The 23,724-nt window shown below is 41.5% G+C and overlaps 1 protein-coding gene across 2 annotated transcripts; it reads left to right on the top strand.

The window, feature by feature from the left end:
* Window positions 1–386: 386 nt before the first annotated feature.
* On the top strand, window positions 387–12,923 carry LOC120430332 (angiogenic factor with G patch and FHA domains 1). 2 transcript variants are annotated; one of them, XM_039595443.2, is made up of 5 exons: window positions 387–927; window positions 987–1,121; window positions 1,180–1,300; window positions 11,618–12,142; window positions 12,205–12,923. In XM_039595443.2, the coding sequence occupies exons 1-5, from the start codon at window positions 502–504 to the stop codon at window positions 12,903–12,905; spliced, it is 1,908 nt and encodes a 635-aa protein (XP_039451377.1). In that variant the 5' UTR covers window positions 387–501; the 3' UTR covers window positions 12,906–12,923. The 2 variants fall into 2 exon arrangements, with proteins under 2 accessions (XP_039451377.1, XP_039451369.1); XM_039595435.2 differs by lacking the exon at window positions 1,180–1,300 and adding an exon at window positions 1,379–1,781 and having other exon boundaries at window positions 388–927.
* The last annotated feature ends 10,801 nt before the right edge of the window (window positions 12,924–23,724 follow it).

The raw sequence follows: 23,724 nt of genomic DNA, 5'->3' as shown, positions 1-23,724 counted from the left end.
AATCTGTAGATGACACTCCTGCGATGAGCTCACGGGGATGGGGATGACACTCCCGCGGATGAGCTCACGATTTAGCCTCGATGACCACGATTTATCTCGAATTTCTAATTTGCCAATCAAAAAATCGTCAAAAATCAATTTTTCAACCAATTTTTTGTCTTCCAATGCTTTTTGCAAGGAAGAACTCTCAAAATTTTGGAAAATTTAAGGTTTGGAAGTTTAACTTGTTTTATTTATGAGACTTAACCAATCTTTTTACAAGTGTCATTTTTTTAGAGGTCAACTTTGGCTGTATTTTTCACTAACATTTCCTATATTGTAAGTGCCGATGAGGCAACTCGATGAATCGATGAAACTTTTTTTCAGTCCTTTTGGCAACACTTCCTTCCCAAACGTCACAACAAATTCGATTAGCAACCGAAAATTCCCCCAAAAACGTAAACAAACGTGCACCCGAAAGAAAAAAAAACCTCTTCGTCCACGGTCACACCCGGCCCAAGAATGCCATCCAAACCGCCGCCAGCGGCGCCGCGGTCCCGGCTCGGCACCAAGCTGCTCCGAGTCACCAGTCTGTACGACATCACCGCCGGGCAGATTCACGCTTACGTGCGGGGACTTCACTGCCGCATCCGGCAGCAGGCCAAAACCATCCGGCGGCTCCGCCGGAAGGTGGCCGGGCTGGTAAGGTTACGCAAGTTGAAAGCTGCTCCTACGGAGCAGGTTCCGGACGGAGAAGACGATGACGATGTGATGAAGGCACTGGAGAAGGCCGAGCAGGAGGCTAAAGCGGCGGAACCGCTGGACGTGAAGGCCTTCGTGGACGACATCAAGAAAACGGCGGAGGACTTTGACTACCAGAATCGGTACATTTACGAGCCCACATCCGGGATGTATTACGATCCGGAAACTGGTTATTACTACAATGCGGTGGGTATTGGTACGGGAAGATTTGACTGAGGACGGATTTAATGTTTTTTTGGTTCCAGATTTACGGACTTCACTACGACGGCCAGCGCGGATGCTACCTCAAGTACAACCAACAGACCGGAGAGTACGACTTTTACTCCCAGGTCATGCCGGAGGAGCAGCTCGAAGAGAAGAAGCCAAAAGTGCGACAAAAGGTGGGTTCCGTCGGATGTTCCGTCACCTCAGTTCGTAACGACTGCCTTGTTTTCCCAGGTTTCCCATCAAATTGCGTCCCGGGCCGTCTACTACGACAGCACTGACCAAACCTCCCTAAACTCCCTCGTATCTGCCTTCACCGGCCTGGACCTCGGACGAATGCGTTCGAACGCTCTAGGTAGGTGAACCTCCGGGACCGGCGACCGCTAAGAGGGCCCTTTTCTTTCTTCTCTTGTCCCCCATGCGATACTTCCAGAGCAACAAGCAGAGCAAAGACGCCGTCGCCGTCAAGTCCAGGGATGAGGACGTGGATCGTCGAAGGCGCCGGCGAAGCCGTAGTCCCAGGCGGAAGAGGAGGAGTGGACGTCGCTCTAGCCGGTCGACGTCGTCGAGTAGGTCTTCGGAGGAGGAGGAACAGCGTCGTCGAAAGCATCGCAAAAAGGACCGGAAGCGGAAGAAGGACAAAAAAGACCGCGGGAGAAAGAAGAAGAAGCAGAAGGAAGTGTCCGAGGCGGAGGAGGGCGAGCTGGAGGAGAGTAGCAGCAGCAGTGAGGAAAGTTCCGCCGGTCGGGATCGAGTGATCGTGCTGGATTCCTCCAGCGGCGCAGGCGGTTCCGACGGGGAAGAAGATGTGGCCATGTTTGGGGCAAACTATTCAGGTAGCTTTGGGGAGGAACATAATGCTAGAGGAACGATTCTTCCAACTTTCCAGGGTTATTATGAACGGCGCGGATCGCCCGGATTCGGCGCGGATGATAATTGTGACCTATACAATTATTTAGAGAGATAGAATTACTGCAAAAACTTCAATTTCATAGAAGTTGTTAAACTGAAACAAACAAAAATCCGGAAATGCTGTTTTTTTTTTTTAAATTAGACAGTACTAAGTACCAGTAGCATGTCGAAAAATTTGTTAAGAAGAGATTATTTTTTTAAATGAGGGTTGTATGACTACGTTTAATTAATTAAATTTGCTTAAATTTTGCTCTAAATATTTAATTCCAAGAGCGAAAATTTTAAATGGTTTTAGAGCTAAAAAACCAAATTCAAAAAAATAAAAACTAGACTTCATAATATTCATAAAATTCATCAAATTCATAAGACTGTGGGAACGGAATCGCCGCAGGGAGTAAAACGCGTAGTTTACCGACTAAAACTAAAATTGAACTTTTTATTCGACTTGTCTCTTGCGCGGCACAGAGAAGAATGAGCAAATGATTTGTGTGCGTGTGTCTGCAACAGGGGTGTGCTGAGCCGGCAACGTGTAGGTGTAAGTGTGTGTGTTATGTGTAAATGTTCGCAGGGGCAGGACACCACCACAGTGCCCCCTCCAGTTACACCAGGAATCTAATGCGGTGGCCAGATGGGGTAACTACTGTCTTCTTGGGCTCCTCGACGTCCTCCTCAACGATGAATGCTGGCTTGATCCGATCGATAGTTACCCGCTGACTCTTTCCTTTGATCAGCAAGTCGAAGTACTTGTCACCTCGATGGAGTACTTTGAACGGTCCCTCGTATGGCCTTTGAAGCGGTTTCTTGACCATGTCAATTCGTACAAACACGAACCGACAGTCCTTCAGATCGCGCTGAACGAAAACTTTCGGTTTGGCGTGGTGCTGTGGGTCCTTCGGCTTGAGCTCGTCGAACACGCGATGCATCTCCTTCGCGTAGTCACTGCGGTCCAGCTCCGTCTTGGGAGCATCGAAGAACTCTCCTGGAACTCGTAGCTGTTGGCCGTAGACTAGCTCCGCAACAGAACAGTTGAGATCCTCCTTGAGGGCCGTTCGCAGACCAAGCAAGACCAACGGTAGTCGGTCAGCCCAGCCCTTGGGGTCTGTACACATTAACGCGGCCTTGAGCGTTCTGTGGAAGCGTTCTACCAACCCGTTAGCTTGAGGGTGGTAAGCAGTGGTACGAAGGTGCTCCGAACCAAGGAGATGGTTCAGCTCGCGAAACAGTTCAGATTCGAACTGTCGTCCTTGATCCGTCGTTACCTTCTCCGGCACTCCAAACCTAGCGATCCACGTCGAGTTGAAGGCTCGCGCTACTGTCTCAGCTGTCATGTCGGTAATTGGTACAGCTTCGGGCCATCGTGTGTAGCGGTCTACCATCGTCAGCAGATACCGATACCCGTTAGACGGCGGCAGAGGTCCAACTAGATCCACGTGGACGTGTTGGAATCGGCTCTTGGGTAGGTCAAACCTGCAGACCGGCGCCGTGGTGTGACGTTGGATCTTCGACTGTTGGCAGTGGATGCAGCACTTCACAAAATCGGCGACGTCTTTGTTCATCGAAGTCCAAACGAAACGGTCCGTTACCAAGCGCCGAGTGGCTCGGACGCCGGAGTGTGACAAGCCGTGCATGGTTTCCAGAACACGTCGACGGTGCGGCAGCGGAATGTACGGACGGACCTTACCTTCCACCGAGATGTCACAGTACAATCGATCACCATTCGCAGTGAACGGACGTTGTTCGAACTTCAAGGACGGAGATTGCAGCAGGCCTTGCAATTCGCTGTCACCAACTTGATCAGCTGCGACATCTGCGTAGTTGATGACCGTAGGAGTTGAAATTGTTTCCACTCGCGAAAGTGCGTCGGCCACCACGTTGTCTTTGCCGCTGATGTGACGAATATCCTGCGTGAACTGGGAAATATACTGCAAGTGTCGGTCTTCGTGCGGCAATCGAGCGGGAGAGTTTGACGTCAGCGCGTGCGTCAGAGGGTTGTGATCGGTAAAGATCGTGAACGTCCTACCCTCCAATAAATGTCGAAAGTATCGAACAGCCATCTTCATCGCCGTGAGTTCTCGCCCAAAGGTGGAATATTTCTGCTGTGCAGGCGAAAATTTCTCCGAATAGAAGCCGAGAGGTTTCCACCCACCGCCGACGAACTGCTGTAGCACCGCCCCAGCAGCGGAGTTCGAAGCGTCGATCATCAGTCCGAGAGGCTTGTTGGGATCTACGTAGTACAGCAACGCTGCATCAGAAAGCGACTTTTTGCACTGCTCGAATGCCTGCTCTGCCTTGTCCGTCCAGTTCACTTTTCTAGTGTCGTTCTTTTTGTTCCCCGGGATCAACGCTCGGAGTTCGGCTTGCTGGTCGGTTGCTTGAGGGATGAAACGCTTGTAGACATTGAGCAATGCCAAAAACCGCCGGAGTTGTTTAATGGTCGTGGGCAGCTCGTACTGGCGCACAGCCTGCACCCGGTCCGGAAGCGGCAAGATTCCATCCTTATCGATGAGGTACCCCAAGAATTCGACCTGCTGTTGAGCGAACTTGCATTTGGAGAGATTAACCACCAGTCCATTCTCCCGTAAGCGCTGGAACACGATTTTGACGTGCTCCCGGTGTTCTTGCGGACTCGACGACGCGATGCAGATGTCGTCGATGAATGTGATCACGAACCCAAGGTCTCCGAAGATCCTGTGCATGTACCGTTGAAACGTTTGACCCGCGTTGCACAGGCCGTTCTGCATCGTGGTGAATTCAAACAGGCCGAAAGGAGTGATCACCGCCGTCTTCGGGACGTCCTCGTCGTCGATCGGGATCTGGTGGTAAGCTCGCTCAAGGTCAATCGTGGTGAAAATGCTTTTGCCCTGGAAAGCGTTTAGCAGATCATGGATATGGGGGACCGGGTACCGGTCGGGGACTGTTACCTTGTTGAGGGCACGGTAATCACCAACGAAGCGCAACTGCCCGTTCTTCTTGGGTACGCAGTGTAACGGGCTGGCCCAGGGACTCGAGGATGGTCGACACATACCCAACTCCGACATCAGCTGGAACTCCTTTTTGGCTGCGTCGAGTTTATCTGGAGCCAGCCGCCGAGCCTTCGAAGCGACGGGTGGGCCTTTGGTCAGGATATGGTGCTTCACGTCCCTTTCCTTCACGGCGCGTTGCATGGTAGACGGCAGCGTGATTTCACGGTACTCCAGCAGCAAGTCCTTGAACGGATGGCTGGAATCAACTGTTGTCACCGTGTGAATTTCAGCTGCGGAGAGGCCGCCCACACACTGTAGGTTCGTTTTCCCGTCGATGAGCCGGCTGTTCTTGAGATCCACCAACAATCCAAAAAAAGCGAGGAAATCGGCTCCGATGATGGCGACACTGACATCCGCTACGATGAAGTTCCAACGAAACTGCCGTCGGAGCCCCAAGTCTGTCGTGATGAAACGGGAGTCGTAGGTTTTTATCACCGTCCCATTCGCAGCGTGCAAACGGAACGACGACGGTCCCTTGAGGCGGTCCTTCTTTGTCGCAGGTACTATCGAAACATCCGATCCCGTGTCGATGAGATAGCGGCAACTGGACGAGCGGTCGTTGAGCAGTAAGCGGCGACTTTCTGTTGCTCCGTTCACCTTCGCCGTTTCAGGTGAACTGCAACCTAGTTTTTTGAGTCCTTGAAGACGCACGGTTCACGGCACTGCTGTGCGTTACGTCCGTACTTCCTGTGGTACCAGCAAACGCTGTCCGCCGGGGCACCAGACTGACGGCTTCGGGAAGAAGATCGGCTGCGTCCGTCAGAAGTCTTCATCCGACGTACCTCAGCAGTAAGCTGAGCGATTTGGTCCTGGAGATCGCTAAGCCCGGGTACAGCTGCGGAAGATGTGGCGGCAACGACAGACGGTGAAAAATCGGTGATTTTATCTGCCATGTTTGCCAGTTGCTGCAGCGTGTTTCCATCGCAAATCGACAGGATTGTCTTGACGCGTTCTGGCATTCGCTGGATAAACAGCACCCGCAGCACACTTTCGTTCACGTTCAAACTAGCTGCGAGTTCCAGCATACGGGCCAAGAGATGAGATGGCCGCATGTCCCCGAGGTCGCAAGAGTTCAGCAGCTGCTCCAACTTTCCTTGGGCCGAAACTTCGTAGCGTGAGATCAGCCGTCCCTTCACTGCTGGGTATTTGTTTTCTCTCGGGGGTTCTGTCACGATGTCGGCCACTTGGATAATGACAGTCTGGTCGAGCTTGCTGATGATGTGGTAGTATTTTGTTTCGTCCTGTACCACACCCGCGAGAGCAAACTGTGCTTCTGCTTGAGCAAACCACATCCTTGGGTCGTTCTTCCAAAATTCTGGAAGCTTCACTGCAACTGCCGCGGTGACAGCCGAGGTGGCGGCATTGTTTGTCTCGTTTGTCTGTGTTTGCGCTTCCATCTTGATCTGCGGTGGCGTAGTCAGGGCCCCAAGATGGCGTCGGTTGCGAGCGGCGAGAAAAAATCCGATTTCGCTGGAAGTTTCGCGGAGACCGGTCGTCGGGGTCGATTTTCCACTTCCTTTCAGCGTCGCGGGTCACCAATGTGGGAACGGAATCGCCGCAGGGAGTAAAACGCGTAGTTTACCGACTAAAACTAAAATTGAACTTTTTATTCGACTTGTCTCTTGCGCGGCACAGAGAAGAATGAGCAAATGATTTGTGTGCGTGTGTCTGCAACAGGGGTGTGCTGAGCCGGCAACGTGTAGGTGTAAGTGTGTGTGTTATGTGTAAATGTTCGCAGGGGCAGGACACCACCACAAGACTAATAAAATTTATGAAATAAAATTCATAAAATTCTAAAATAGTTGAAATTCATAAAATTCTTATAAATTCATAAATGTTTTTAAATTAATAAAATTCTTAAAGTTTTGAAATTTCATAGGATTTGTAAAATTAGTAAATTTCATAATATTATATTGAGTAATTCTCGCTGAAAGTGGACCACTATTTACACAAGGTGCTCAAAAATCAAAAGCAATGTACTTTTCCAATAGCCCCCACCAAGTTATGAACGAAACCATGTTTGGTTTGTTGAATTTTTGCTCACCTCGGCGCCACGAAGCTAAAACATTTTTTTTAATTGGTATTTTTTTGACTTAGGCGCGCCTACAAAATTGCTAGTAACTTTGCAAAACTTCAACGAACCCTTGATGTTTAGGGGTGTTTTGGAAAGGAAATGAGCAGAGCTTTCGAATGCACTTGTCAGAAAAATACCGTTCCATACATATTTTAGCCACAAAACACCAATGTATTTTTAAAAGTCATTTTTGAAGGCCGGCGCCCCGCTTTATCGAAAAACTGACAAATCCATTCGAAAGCTGAGACGATTTCACATAAAGGACCAATAAATCTAAGGTGTATGTTCCTCCTATCTTTTTTAATCTAATTTTTATTCTGCGAGCGCAGCGCTCCGTTCGCATTTCGGGCACCCAAAATGTTGCAATTTGCTTGCCCCATTTTAAGGATTTGTCAAAAAATATAGGGGCTCACTTTTTAAATGATAGTTTATTGTCCAAGGATCAAAATGCACTTTCGATAATTGACCAATATTTATGTTTTTGGGTTCTTCCAAGCAATTTAATGTCGAAAAATTGTTTTTTTTTTTTTTGTAAAATGCTCACTTACAATTGGGTTTTTTTTTAGTAGAACTAATGAATGTAGCGTGTAGGAAATTTCACCAGCACGAATATTTTTCTCTAAAAGAAAACGTAATTTCGATACTCCAGTGCCAAGATATTTAAGTTTTAATGAGAAAAAAAGTGCCAATTTTACAAATTTTTCAGAATTAACAAGCACGGCCTATTATTTAAATGCGGCATATGTTTTGGAGGCCACACAGCAAAAAATTGTGTAATTTTGGAAGGTGTAATTTTAGAAGGTTGAATATTACCTCTTTTATGATGTAATTTTACCTCAATTAAGATTGAATAAGCGACATTAGACCAGAATAGTGGTAAAATTTCAGAGGTAAAATTACACATTTTTTCTGACATAAAAGATGTACCCCTTCCCAGATGTAATATTACCATGATTTTTTTTTCTGTGCAGAGTATGGTTTCTTATAGTTATTTTGGTCGCTGAATTCGGACCTAGAATCAAATTTCAGATAAACAGTGAACAGTGATATTTTAACCACACTCAAATATTATTTGCGTGTATTCCACATAGCCACTTAGGGACCAGCAGCCGAAGCCGCTAACCACCGCGCCACGAGGCCTCTCAAAACAATCAGAAGTTGCAAAAACAATCTCCATACAAAAATCCTTGAGTGAAATATCAATTAAAGGTGAGCGAAAGATGAAATATGACAGAAATCACTTGTGATTAAAATTACAGCATATTACCGCAAATAACTTTTTGGGCGTGACTCCAAATTTAATTGTTTACCTGAAATTTGATTCCAGGTCCGAATTCAGCGACCAAAATAACTATAAGAAACCATACTCTGGCCTCCAAAACATATGCCGCATTTAAATAATAGGCCGTTGTTAATTCTGAGAAATTTGTAAAATTGGCACTTTTTTTCTCATTAAAACTTAAATATCTTGGCACTGGAGTATCGAAATTACGTTTTCTTTTAGAGAAAAATATTCGTGGTGAAATTTCCTACACGTTACATTCATTAGTTCTACTAAAAAAAAAGTCCACCCAATTGTAAGTGAGCATTTTACAAAAAAAAAACAATTTTTCGACATTAAATTGCCTCGAGAACCCAAAAACATAAATATTGGTCAATTATCGAAAGTGCATTTTGATCCTTGGACAATAAACTATCATTTAAAAAGTGAGCACCTATATTGTTTGACAAAACCTTAAAATGTGGCAAGCAAATTGCAACATTTTGGGTGCCCGAAATGCGAACGGAGCGCTGCGCTCGCAGAATAAAAATTAGATTAAAAAAGATAGGAGGAACATACACCTTAGATTTATTGGTCCTTTATGTGAAATCGTCTCAGCTTTCGAATGGATTTGTCAGTTTTTCGATAAAGCGGGGCGCCGGCCTTCAAAAATTACTTTTAAAAATACATTGGTGTTTTGTGGCTAAAATATGTATGGAACGGTATTTTTCTGACAAGTGCATTCGAAAGCTCTGCTCATTTCCTTTCCAAAACACCCCTAAACATCAAGGGTTCGTTGAAGTTTTGCAAAGTTACTAGCAATTTTGTAGGCGCGCCTAAGTCAAAAAAATACCAATTAAAAAAAATGTTTTAGCTTCGTGGCGCCGAGGTGAGCAAAAATTCAACAAACCAAACATGGTTTCGTTCATAACTTGGTGGGGGCTATTGGAAAAGTACATTGCTTTTGATTTTTGAGCACCTTGTGTAAATAGTGGTCCACTTTCAGCGAGAATTACTCATTCATAAAATTCAAAAAATTCTAAAATGCATCAAATTTATAAAACCAATAAAATTCATGAAATTAGATTCATAAAAATCATGAAATTCGATGCTGAAAACCATGAAATTAAATTCATCAAATTCATCAAATTTATAAAATTCATAAAAATCTTATTTTTTTAAATTCTTTAAAATCATAAGATTTGTAAAATTTATAACATTCATAAAATTCATGACATTTGTAAAATTCATAAAATAATAAAATTAATAACATTCATAAAATTCCTAAAAAATTGAATTCTTAATATTTATAAGATTCGTTAAATTTATAAAATAAGTAATGTTCATAAAATTCATAAAAAAAACTAAAATTCATAACATTCATGAAATTGGTAAAATTCATACAATATAATTATAATGATAACTCATAGTACTCATAAAACTCTTAAAATTTATATAATTTATGAAATTATTAAAAAAAAATAAAGTTCTTAAGATTTAAATGATTTCTAAAATTTATTAAATTAATTCATCAAATTTATGAAATTAACAAAATAATAAAATTTATTAAAATAATAAAATTGATAAAATAAATAAAATTTAAAATAATTAATAAAATTTATTTCGTTAATAAAGTTACCAAAAAAATTAAAATTCCTAAAATTTAAATGTTTTGTATCATCTTTAAAATTAAAAAAAATAGTAATATTCTTAAAATTAATAAAATTCACAAAATTTACATAATTCACACAATTCACAAAATGCACAAAATTTATAAAATTAATAAAATTAATAAAATTCCCAAAATTTTCAAAAAATCCTAAAATTCATACGGTTTGTATAATTTTTAAAATTAATAAAATTAGTAAAATTCATAAAATTATATTCATGGTGTTCATAAAATTCACACAATTCACAAAATTCACACAATTCATAAAAAAATCACACAATTCAAAAAATACACAAAATTCATTATCTTAAATTCATTAAATTCATATACTTCATTCATAAAATTCATAACATTCATAACATTCATAAAATTCAATAAATTCATAAAATTCATACAATTTAATAAATTCAATAATTTCATAAAATTCATAACATTCATAAAATTCATAAAATTCAATAAATTCAACAAATTCAACAAATTCAACAAATTCAATAAATTCATAAAATTCAAAAAAATCATAAAATTCATAAAAATCATAAAATTCTTAAATTCATAAAATTCATAAAATTCACAAAAATTCAATAAATTCAATAATTTCATAAAATTCATAAAATTCAATGAATTCATAAAATTCATAAAATTAATAGAATTAATAAAATTTACGAAATTTATAAAGTTAATAAAATTCCCAAAAACTTTAAAATTCCTGAAATTCATACGATTTGTATAATCTTTAAAATTAATAACATTAGAAAAAAATCATAAAATTATTTTCTTAGTATTCATAACATTCATGAAATTAATAAAATTCACAAAATTAACAAAATTCACACAATTCACAAAATTCACACAATTCACAAAATACACAAAATTCATAAAATTGTTAAATTCATAAAATTCTTAAAATTCATAACATCCATAAAATTCATAAAATTCATAAAATCCTTAAAATTCGTAAAATTCATAAAATTCATAAAATTCATAAAATTCTAAAAATTCATAAAATTCATAAAATTCATAAAATTCATAAAATTCATAAAATTCATAAAATGCATAAAATTCATAAAATGCATAAAATTCATAAAATTCATAAAATTCTTAAATTCTTAAATTTTGAAATTCTTAAATTCATACATTTTTATATTTTAGGTTCGGTGAAATTTCCTAAAAAAATTTTTTTTGGAGTCAAGACTATTATTTTAAAAATGCCAAATGTTTTATGATACGCCAATTTCAAATGTTAGTCTTGATTCCAAAGTTTTCAAAATATTTAATAAAATTTCACAAATGTTTCTTTTTTCAACATTGAAAATAGACCATTAGTTTGTGTCCATCCTTCTTTATGGCTTTAAAGTTGCGGGTTGTTGTCCGCTGAAAAATATATAAAAAATATAACATACGGATTTTGGGAATATGATTTTTTTTATGAAAAAAAAGTTATTTTGAAAAACGGCAAACTTTTTCTGTGTTTCCGTCCTTTTTTCCTAATCAACACCTACAACTTTGCCGAAGACACCAAATCGATCAGAAAATTCCTTCAAAAGTTACTGATTTTGGCATTTTTCGTACCATTTTTGTATGAACAGCTGTCAAAATTGTATGGAGACTTGTATGGGTGAACCAATGACACAAAATTGCTTAATTGGTCATAGGGAAGGCCACCACAAAGTTTGAGCCACGATTTCGTCGGGAATTGCTCTTCACCGAACAATCTTCTCCCTCCCTCTTTGCAGACATTTCCCGCAAGTACCCGCCCTCGCTCCGGATTATCGTCCAGGAAACCAACGTGGCCGCCCTCCGCCGGGGCTCCCTCTTCATCGTGACGTGCAAGGGCGGTAGCCTGGGCCGCGAAGGCGACCACGACGTCATCATTCCGGACATTAACGTGTCCAAGTTCCACCTCAAGTTCAGCTACGACCAGAAGAAGGCCACCTACCGCGTGCTCGACCTCGGTTCCCGCAACGGAACGCTCCTGAACGGAGCCCGGATGGCACCGACCATGCAGGAAAGTGAACCGGTTCCCCTCGCCCACGGGGACGTGCTGGAGCTGAACGGGACGCGCCTTCTCTGCCACGTGCACGACGGAGCCATCACCTGTGCCAAGTGCGAACCTGGGCTGTTGATGCGGGGTGACGAGATTGGAGGGGCGGCTGCGGCGGCAGGAGGAGGAGCGGAAGACGGTGACAAGATTGTCAACCCGGTTAGCCACCGGGAAGGGCTGAAGCTGCTGCAGAAGCGCTACGGCCTGGAGGATGAGAGTAAGTGCTTTCTAGACAACCTTTTTCCTCTAGATAAACACAAATCTTCTCCTTTTCCACAGAGTACGTTGACCCACCGGCTCAACCCGGGTCCACCTCCGACTACACCGACCGGGCCGCCAATCGGCGCAAAACCAAGGGCAGCACCAACGAGCACGCCAAGGCGCAGGTGGCCTCCGTCGACCAGCACATCCCGGCGGAGAACAAGGGCTTCCGGATGCTGGCCAAGCTGGGCTGGTCCGAGGGTCAAACGTTGGGCCGAAACGAGGACGGGTTGCGCGAACCGATTCCGATGGTGGCCAACGTGGGCACCAGTGGGCTGGGAAGTCAGGGCGGTGGAGTGACGCCGGCAAGTACGGTTGACGAACGGAAGAAGGCCATCTGGTTGCGCACCCAGGAGCGGTACCAGGCTTGTGCGGATGTTCCGGAAGAGAAGCAAGCGAAAGAACAAGACAAAACGACGGAAAAGGCTTCGCTGAGTCAGCAGATTGACAGCGGGAATAAGGGCTTTCAACTGTTGGCCAAGCTGGGCTGGAACGAGGGGGAGACGCTGGGGAAGAACGAGGACGGGTTGAAGGAACCGATCGGACTGTTGACGAACGTTGGAACCAGCGGGTTGGGCAGTAAGCCGTTGAAGAAACCGGGAGGAGGGGAGCAGCCGGTTCGGGGTGGTCGAGAGAAGACTATCTGGAAGAAAAAGCAGGAGAAACGTAAACCTGTGGTGCAAACTGTGAACCTGTTTGAGGCGAGTGACTCGGAATGAATAAACGAAAAAACATTACTGTTCTTGATTTTATTTTGCCGAATAAAAACGCATCCCTAGTCAGTCACAGTCTTGACATTTACAAAATTCGCCAATCTCTTCTTTAATACGACGATGATTTGTTTCAAAATTCGCGATTGAGTTGCAGCTGTTATCCATGTGATTTTATCGACTTCGATTAAGTGATGCGTGATCCCTAATTTTACTGTTTGTAATTTGCCCGTTGATTTTTTTTTTTTTTTTTTGAGGTATCCACAAAATGAATCCAGAACTCAAACGATAATTTGAGATTTTTTCTGCTTAAGTGCGAAGGCGCTTTGTAGTCAGAAATTATAATGTTACAAGACGACTTGCCCGAACTGAGTGTTTGAGTTGGATTCCGTGAAGGCCAAGGTCCTACAAGATGTCCAGCACGAGAAGATTCAGAAGTGATGAGTTTTCATCAGGCTTTCTTGTCAGATATTCCCCAACACATTCCAAGTATGTTTACATAGCAGCTGTGGGTTTGTTTGCATCAGATCTGCTTTCTCTTTCAAGCAAACGCTGTTTTGTCACTTTCTAGCAAAAGTTTTTTTTATGTCAGCCAACATATTTCGTAGGGGCTGTGACAGCTCGAGCTCGATCATTGTTTGCGTTAGGACACTGTGACGAGCAGTTTAAAAACCATGGATAAAATTTAAAAAAAACCATTAATAAATTTACAGAGCGGATTCGTTAAATCGAACTTCGCTACTTTGAATGTCCGCTCATTCGAACGTATTCGAAGTAAAAAGCACTGAAACGTCAAAACTGATTAGTCAAAGTAATTTTTACATTTTGACCCCTTTGTTCGTCGATTTCCGAGCTCGTTCTTTTGTGCTTTTGACATCTGTCAGTCGTTCCAATTAGCGTATTCCGATTCGCTTTGGAAGATTGACTACGGATTTGCAACTATATTGCCGTTAAGGTGAAGCCATTGATCACTTTTGAAGAAAATTGATCATTACTATAAAATATTCTGTATTAAATTCAATTGGGTCCTAAAATGAAGCTTAGATTGCTGATATTATTGTTTACGGCGATAGAGCTTATTTTTCTGAGTACAATGACCCTTTGTACGACCACAAAGTATTTAAAATGGATTTTTAAATCAATTTTGAAAAATTAACCTCGCGGTCCTTCTTGACAGAAAAGCTCCTACTTGACAGCTCGTTCAAAGGGGACCATAGTTGATCCATCGAAAAAAATTGTCTTGTCAAAAAAAAAATTGCATTAAAATGAAAAAAAGTGATCAGAAATGGTTTTTAATCGTGTTTTTTACCGTTGTACATAAAAATTGAGATAGGGCTTTAGTACCCAATTTAACGAATTTCAGCATCAAAAGGAATCAGCATGTGCCGGTTGTTGCCTTCTTGAAGCCACTGAAAGAATTTTCGATCTAAATCAAATGCGTTTAACGTGAAGACTTCCATCATTGTCATGATTTTTCTTTCAAAGATATAAATTTTGCGTCGCTTTCAATATTTTGACAAAATTCCTTCAACAAGTTGTTTAGAATAGTGCCCTACATATGCTGATTCCTTTTGGTAACGATTATCCCATTCCCTGTAAAGTTATGGAAATCATCATTAATCAATAATTGCCAACTAGGACGTCAATGACTGTGCCACAACATTTTATAAATTTTGAAGCACAATTGATTTAGATCAAAAAATCCTTCAGTGGCTTCAAGATGGCAACAACCGGCACATGCTAATTCCTTTTGGTGCTGAAATTCGTTAAATTGAATTTAATACAGGTTAGTTTATAGTGATGATCAAATTTCTTCAAAAATGATCAACGGCTTTACCTCAAAAAATTATATAATTTTGTGGTACATTATTTTTGTGATTAATGACAATTGGGTCCTAAAATGAAGTTTAAATTTGTGATATTATTGCTCATAACGATAAAGCTTATTTATCTGAGTACAATGACCCTTTGTACGACCACAAAGAGTTTAAAATGGATTTTTAAATCAATTTTGAAAAATTAACCTCACGGTCCTTCTTGACAGAAAAGCTCCTACTTGACAGCTCGTTCCAAGGGGACCATAGTTGATCCATCGAAATAATGTTGTCTTGTCAAAAAAAATTTTTGCTTTAAAATGAAAAAAAGTAATCAGAAATGGTTTTTAATCGTGTTTTTTACCGTTGTACATAAAAATTGACATAGGGCTTTAGTACCCAATTTACATAACTTTACAAGGAATTGTATAATCGTTACCAAAAGGAATCAGCATGTGTAAGGCACTATTCTAAACAACTTGTTGAAGAAATTTTGTCAAAATATTGAAAGCGACGCCAAAATTTATATCTTTGAACGAAAAATCATGACAATGATGGAAGTCTTCACGTTAAATTTATTTTTGTTTTAAATATTGTACGATCAGTTCCTTATTGGACTCGGTCGTTGGGAAAAACCGTCGGCTCAACTGCCGTCGAAATAGGCGGCTGGTCAGATGCGGGCTTAAAAATGTCAACACCTCTTCCCCTCACTTTGTCTCACCGAAATATAGTACTTTTTCAACAGATTAAAAAATTGGCAGGTGAAAAGCAAATCTTAAAGCCATAATTTTTCGCACCAATTGGGCATCCCTAGGACTATCCACGATCGTTTCCAACGACCGTTTTTATACAGTCGAGACTCGATTATCCGAAGTTTCGATCATCCGAAGGATTCGCTTTTTATTATTTTTTAACTTTTAACATCAATTTCGAGTTCTGTGACCCCATTTTAGTCAAATTTGAATGGTTGATTCAATCAACTTGATTGCCCATTAAATAAAAAAATGCACTTTTTTCATATTTCATCACCACCATTTTGGCCGCCATCTAGGATTCAAAAATTCTAAATAACTTTAAAGTAGTTTAGGAACTTGTTTAGGGGTCATACTAAAGCTCATGAATCAAAAATTTTTTTTCGTGATTCGATTATTCGAAGTGATATTTTCCCAAGGCCTTCGAATAATCGAGTCTCGCCTGTATTTTAAAAATGTTTTAAAATGTCTGAGTATGTTATAAAAAAATAACAACTGGGTCCTAATCAAGCTTCTTAATTTGCTCATATTATTATTCACAACGATATTTTTTTCAACATATTATAAGTTCTTAAAATTAACTTTCAAATTTTATAAGTTTGGAAAAGTTGAAAGACCATATTTTGGAAAAAAAAATTCAAAGTATATTTTCAACAGCCTTATGTCTCAGACAAAATTGGTCAAAATTTCCCTTAGTTTTGGCCATATTTACCGAAATAATAATTACTAATAAATTTGGTTTGGGCTGAACAAAATTTAATGATTGATTTCCTTAATTCCTGGCGGGGTATATCCACTAGAGATCCTTAATAGGGAGACTGGTCGAAGTGAATTTGACGTACACTCAACCCCCGGTGGTTGGTCACTTTTTCGTTTGACACTTTTTTAGTTTGTACCCCGTTGGTTGGTCAAAGTCAAACTAAAAAGTGACGAACTGTCACTTTTTACACGGCGCTCACGCACACTACCAAAATAAACGTTTAGTAGTGTGAGTGAACTCTGTGTAAAAGGGGTGTCAAACTAAAAAGTGACCCCGTTCGTTTGACAACAGTTGGTGTCAAACCATCGGGGTTTGAGTGTACCCAAACAGACACGAGTTTGACGTATCCAAACGAGCATTTGCCTTTACGCCCAGCAAAACTTATCAGTGTTGCCAAGCTCAAAACATACGTTGCCAGATCGATTTAGCCAGCTTAGACCAGTCTCCCTATTTAGGGTCTCTAATATCCACGGGATGAGTCTAAAAGGCTTTCTAGCCCCAGTGAAAAAAATATAGTTTAACTCAAAAATGACGAACTCTTCGTCACAGTGTCCTGATGCAAACAAAGACCGAGCTCTAGCTGTCACAGCCCTGCGAAATATGTTTGCTGACATATCGGGCGGTGAGTCAAAAAACCCAGCTAGAAGTCGCCTGACAAAAAACTTTTGCTAGAAAGAGATAGGAAACCTGATGCAAACAAACGTCCAGCTGTGATGTAAACATACTTTGAATGTGTTGGTAAATTTCTGACTAGAAAGCCTTATGATCAATCAATCAATTTTCAAATTTCCTATTTTTCATAAAAGTTTCAGACAACCTATTTTCAGGCATGTCGATGATAAAAATATTAAAAATTGGTCAAAAATTTCCGATATTATTCTTAGTAATGAATAACGCGATCAATTACTGAATGATTTGTCATCTGCCATAAGTTGAGTTATTATGGTCCTACTAATTGTAACTTTCTCATAAGATTTTTTGCATAATTTGGAACCAAGGTTTTGGGGATGTTATTGTTTTTCTTCACAGTTATCACCGATGAATTTTCTAATAACAAAATATAATATTTTAACAGGACCGTTTTGTCTTCGTCACTGCAGTAAGGCTATAATCCTGCTCTAAAAATGAACATATCATTTTTACATAATACTTGTAGACCCACCTTCATGTATACATATCGACTCAGAAACGAAATCTGAACAAATGTCTCTCTGTGTGTCTGTGTGTTATCGAAATTGTCACTCAATTTTCTCAGCACTGGTTGATTTCAAAATAATTTAAGTTTCGATAAGTAATTCAAAAGTTAAGTAATAAAATGTGTTTTCGCATATAACCAGATGTTAGACAAATGACCTGAAATCGTACCAAATATTACCATGTTAATTATCATTGGATAGATAATTGAAAACCTTTCCAATGAGTCCCAAACATTGATGATCTGGCAACCCTGTCTCAAGTTATGACCACTTATGTGGTATTTATATACTTTTTTGAATCCGGATCTCCCTTATTTGTATGTAAACTATGTCCGGATTCATCATCCGACCCATCGTTGATAAGGAAATCGAAAGCCCTTTCCTACGAGTCTTAAATTGTAAAGATCTATGAGAATCTTTTAGTAAGGTGTGAGGAAGGCACCAACCACACAGGTGGATTAAGTTAGTTTTTGACGAAGAACTTCGTCTTAGGGCTCTATACAGGGTAGCAATTCAAAATTTCGCGAAGCAAAATGAAACCGAAAAATGAAACGCCTTCCCCAAGCAGAGGGGAAAATCACAGAAGCAGCGCGGCCGACGGTTTTTATATAAATATAAACGCCACTCCCTCCACAGCATTAGTTTAGTCGGTGGTCTACCACCGAAGCGAGAGAAGCTCAGCTCTTCTCGCGAGCACCAGCCTTCCCTCTTCCCTACAAAACCACGGAAAATTTGAAGGCTGGCTTCAGTCGGTGGTCTACCACCGAAGCGAGAGGAGCTCAGCTCTTCTCGCAAGCGCCACCAGGTGGCGTCTTCAGGAACTAGCCTTCCCGCTTCTCTACAAAACCACGGTAAATTTGATGGCTGGCTTCAGTCGGCTGTCTACCACCGAAGCGAGAGGAGCTCAGCTCCTCTCCCAAGCTAGCTTCGTACCTGGCCAGATTGCCAGAGTATCGGTACACATAGCTGCAGTATCGGCATTTGTTAACTGTCGGATGGTCCACCTTGACATGGTCCCGCAACTTCTTTTTATCTGCAAATGTTGCAGAGCAGATGGTGCAGATTTCCAGAGACGGCGGCTGTTAGTGTTGCGTTCTCACGTGTTTTGTGAAGCTGGACATCGTGGCTAACACTTTGCCGCAATTGCCACATTGCAAGGCAGATGCTGAAAAAATAATTAATATTACTATTATTCGTATACAGCGCTGATATTGTAACTTGTTTGAATAATGAAACATAAAATCAATAAATAATTAAGAATCAATTTTTAAAAATCCATCTTAAAAAAAATCTAAAAAATAATCTTCCCTTACCCGGAGGGTCCGCAAGGGGCGGGTCCGGTACAAGCGAAATTCCGCGCGGCGTGGTCGTGCCCGGCCGGCCGCGTCCTGCTCCGGAAGCTGCCGGAGGCATGTTGCTGCTCGTTGCTGTCGCTGTGGAGAGTAACGAGAAGAAATAATTGAGAAAAAAAAGTTCAAGATGGTATGTCAGAGACATAACCGAAAGACATAGGACCAAACAATTCGAATGAGTTTTTGGATTGCTAGCAGGGTTGTTAAAATATCAAAGTATCAGCTCTCAGCAACTACAATTATCCCGCCTGAATATTCATGCCTCAAATACAACCGCTCATCTCTCTTCATTGAAACTCTCAGCGCCGAACATAGCCGAACACGTTTTCGTGTTTACCCACTCGCGATTGACATTTTCCTTTTCTCTCTCATTCCCGCTTCCACGATCATGCTACCGCAACAGCGTTTAACCACAAAAGCCGCCACAAAACCAATTTCGCAAACGCAGTTTAACAGGACGTAATGCGTGGTCGGCTCCTAATCGCCATCTCGCGTTCTCTCATTGCAGTTTTCGGAGAGATTGAGAGACTCAGCGGTGAGAGCGCATAGTCGAGGAAAAGGGGAGGAGTGATAGAGAGAGAATGAAATCGCTGGGAATCACGAGACACAAGAAGAGATCTCACAAGCTACAGTGACGGCCGCTATACTCTCGGATATTTTTGGTGCAGAGATAATCTATTGATAGCTTTTTTATCACTCATTTGCAACACTGATTGCTAGTGAACTCTGGAATAAGATTATTTTATTTTGTTTTATAGATTTGTCGGCAAAATTGTCATAAATGTTCCCCCAAGGTGAATATTCCATGAGGGCACCGCCACTACTGTCGAAATGGTCATTTGCAGGTTTAATATCAAAACTATGAATTTTGATAACCATATTGCCACAACTCGTATGTTACCCCGGGCCCAAATGGAACCTGCTTTGAGGGCACCGGCCACTCCAGGTTGTGGCCACTACTGTCGAAATGGCCATTATCATGTTCAATATCAAAAACCATGAATTTTGATACCCATATTGCCACAACTCCTATGGTTCTGTAAAAGGCCCTCCGGGCCCCGGGGGAACCTGCTATGAGATCAACGGCCACTCCAGGTTTTGGCCACCACTGTCGAAATGTCAATTTTCATGTTCAGTATCAAAAACCAAACAAGTTCATCCGGACACGGGCATTTCCTCGAAGGCTGCATAAACGAAATCTTCGAACGAATTGGGGGAAGCTTCCTGACTGACTCGGCTGTGCATCCCGGGGCCGTTACCCATATTTATGGGCTTTGCTCTGATATGATATTGGCCACTGCGAAGATTTCCCCGGGGGGAAATCCGGAACCGGTTCCGGAGTGGCCAGTGGCCAGAAAAATATTTTGGAAGACCATTTTTGAGATGTATTGACCAAATGAAGAATTTTGATACCTTTATTGATGGGCTTTGCTCTGATATGATATTGGCCACTCCGAAGATTTATCCGGGGGGAAATCCGGAACCGGTTCCGGAGTGGCCAGTGGCCAGAAAAATATTTTGGAAGACCATTTTTGAGATGTATTGACCAAATGAAGAATTTTGATACCTTTATAGATGGGCTTTGCTCTGATATGATATTGGCCACTCCGAAGATTTCCCCGGGGGGAAATCCGGAACCAGTGCCGGAGTGGCCAGTGACCAGAAAAATATTTTGGAAGACCATTTTTGAGATGTATTGACAAAATTAAGAATTTTGATACCCATATTGATGTGTTTTGCTTTGATATGATATTGGCCACTTCATAGGATCCCCGGGGGTACCCAGAAACGGTTCCGAAGTGGCCATGGTCCAAAAATTGACATCAAATTATCTTGTCTGAATGGGCCATTCAAAATCATGAAGTTTGATACCCATATTGCCTATATTTGAACGGATTGGATACGAGTTAATATCAAAATACCAAAAGTACGTCGTTTATCGACCACCCAGTTTCTATGGATGACCCCCAAAAATGTTCATATTTTCACCAAACATTCTCCATGATGTGTACAATAATGGAGCATTTCCATTCGAGCAGTTTTTGCTTTTTTCTACAATGTATTCCTTATGGGAGAACTGTCATTTCTACCACTCGAATCGGGTGCTCCATTGATCTTTGATGGCATTTTCAGGTGACGAATTTAGATACATCAATCGAACATCCGTGGAAGGGAAACTCGACGCATCGAACCCAATCAGCGTGTACCATGAAACGGGAGTGTGTGTGTATGTGTGTGCATTTGGCAATTTTCTTGAATCTACCGAATCTACCATCCTACGACATTTGGTGTGTCATTCTACGGCATTCGCACACAATTTGCCCTCTTCGGTGCTGCTCTCCGATTCCCTCTCTCTCTCTCTCTCTCTCTCTCTCTCTCTCTCTCTCTCTAGAAAATAAAGGTGATTTTGCAGAAGAAATCCTTCTCCGGAAGAGAGAATTTGCGTTGCTAGGGCTCTCTCTCTCCCTGCTGCTGCTGCTTCCAGCGTTGCCACAAGTACAGATATTTTTGGCACAGACCAAACACTCAAACCAAACACTCAAACTATTATTTTTGAGTAGTTTTTGTAAACTGCACTAAAAAGATAAACATTTTTGCATCTTTTTACATGTTTAGTTTTTGATAAAAATGTTTTTCTTTAAAGTTATACTTGATTGAGTGTTTGGTCTGTGCCAAAAATATCTGTACGTGTGGCAAGCCTGGCTGCTTCACCCGTCCGCGGCTCAGAAATTATGAACCGACCCGACTTGTTCAGCATCTCGGTGGCAACTAAGTGGAGTGGAAAGGGTAGAACGCATTTTTATACTTCTACTTCGCTATTACTTCCCCTCTTTTCACGATCGTCGACGGCCAGTTCTGCTGCGGCGGTTTTCCCCTCAAAAGCGTTCGTTTTGTTAGCTATTTTTAAGCATTTTAAAACATTGAATTGTTTGAATAGTTATACTATTCTGCCAATACTGAGAATTTTATAGAAATTTGCGAATCGAATGGTCCAAAAATTATGTAATTTCAATGTGTCTGGATGAAGATATTACCGTTTGAAATAATGTTCGCCAAATGTGACGCTTGGGATCGAAATTTTGAACTGGCCCCCCAGTATAGTAAGTAAAGACATAGTCCTATGTCAAAAAAACAATTAGCTCGTCGCAAACATCTTCCGAATGCCGGGCAAGTTGACTGTCCGTTAGCGGTTAGCACTTTTGATCCGCAAAACACAACAACTCCAAACGTAAACAAAGCCGCAAGCTCGCGGCTGACACACGTCCGTCACACACAGGGATGCCACATTTGAAGATGTTCGAGCACAGGCTCAATGCTCAAACGTATTGTTTTGCCATGTTATTCGATGATTTTTAATTAAATGAATTACTCATGAAAAAAATAACAATGTTCTGCTTCTTTTGACGAAGAACTTCGTCTTAGGGCTCTATACAGGGTAGCAATCCAAAATTTCGCGAAGCAAAATGAAACCGAAAAATGAAACGCCTTCCCCAAGCAGAGGGGGAAGGCTGGCTTCAGTCGGTGGTCTACCACCGAAGCGAGAGGAGCTCAACTCCTCTCCCAAGCGCCACCAGGTGGCGTCTTCAGGAACTAGCCTTCCCGCTTCCCTACAAAACCACGGGAAATTTGATGGCTGGCTTCAGTCGGTGGTCTACCACAATCATACAATCATATTTTCTAAAAAAATTGCTCAGTAGGAAGGGAGAAAGCAAATTTCTGTCAACAGTTTTACAAAATAGGTTGTTTGAAAAGCAAAAATCAGCTAATTGGTTGGAGCAAGTGCTTAACCTGTTAAATATACGAGAGTGTGAAATCTCATGGGACCACCCATAAACCACGTGGACACTTGGAAATCTCAATCATCAAATTGTTAAGGCACAATGTTACCCCGGTTGAAGGTAACGTAGGGGATTTTCAAATTACATTTTCTTTCAATTTGAGTTACGCGCACTTCCCCGGACAATGGTCAATTACAGTTCGAATCAGACTGCCTCCATGCCAATATGTCCACCACAGGTTTCCATTCACACACACCACGTGTTAAACGATCCGTTTTACAACGTCGTGCACAGTTCATTCCAGCAGCGGCACGGAGAAAACTTTGCTCGTAAAGTTGGCAAACAACTTTGCAATGATTTCATTATTTTATGCTTCCCTCCCTCCCATTTTCGTTTTTCCTCCCGGGAAAATTCTCCCAAAGACACACAACAAGACTTCATCGTCGCCGCCTGCTTTGGCTCGCAGTTCACAGACACTTTTCCAGGAAAATGACGCTGACGATGATGATGTGTTTGAACTTGAACTTGAAAAGCAACGGACTGCTAGGATGACTGGCTGGCAAAAAGGAAGAGGAGGATGCTCGTTTTTGTGGCCAACAGACGGGCCAAACACGGCCACCGCCGGGTGCACCGTGTGGGAGGGTGCGTAAAATTGTTTGTTTTCTGGGGAGCAGCAGATGGTGTGTCGTGGCAGCCTGGGCGCACAGATAGCGTGGGAAAATTTTCGGCAAGGGTGGCTTTTCCGGCGGGGTTGAATTGCGTGTTGATGGATGATTTGATGGAGTTGCATTTTTGGTTTAGCGATATTGGGTTTTTTTTGTATTTTTAGAAGAATCTAATTTTATTGCTTGAATTCGGTTACACCGTTGCAAATATTTTTCAAAGTTCCACCCTTTGCAATCTTTATAATTAGTCGAAAAAGGGGGATTTTTTTTACATCAAAGCCAATATTCAAAATTATCATTTATTACACTGCCAACAAAAATTTACAAAATTGACTGCGCAGACTCAACTAGAAGTTTGGAAGTTTCGAGTCCCCAGAAACACGTGCACTTTGAATTTTTCAAAAATATTTAGACAGGGCCGAATGGCTTTTCTCCAAAGTTTGTATGAAGAATTAGGGCTGTTCGTTGCATGCAATTTGTGGGAGTAGCGAACAGCACTAATTTTCCATA

This window comes from Culex pipiens, chromosome 3 (assembly GCF_016801865.2).
Source record: "Culex pipiens pallens isolate TS chromosome 3, TS_CPP_V2, whole genome shotgun sequence".
In the NCBI taxonomy this organism is placed as follows: Eukaryota; Metazoa; Arthropoda; class Insecta; order Diptera; family Culicidae; genus Culex; species Culex pipiens.
This window is presented reverse-complemented; position numbering and strand designations above follow the sequence as displayed.

Coding starts and splice junctions, on each gene's coding strand:
- LOC120430332 (XM_039595435.2), top strand. CDS start 502: ATGCCATCCAAACCGCCGCCAGCGGCGCCGCGGTCCCGGCTCGGCACC. Junction 1,782..11,617: donor GTTTGGGGCAAACTATTCAG/GTAGCTTTGGGG, acceptor CCCTCTTTGCAG/ACATTTCCCGCAAGTACCCG. Junction 12,143..12,204: donor CTACGGCCTGGAGGATGAGA/GTAAGTGCTTTC, acceptor CCTTTTCCACAG/AGTACGTTGACCCACCGGCT.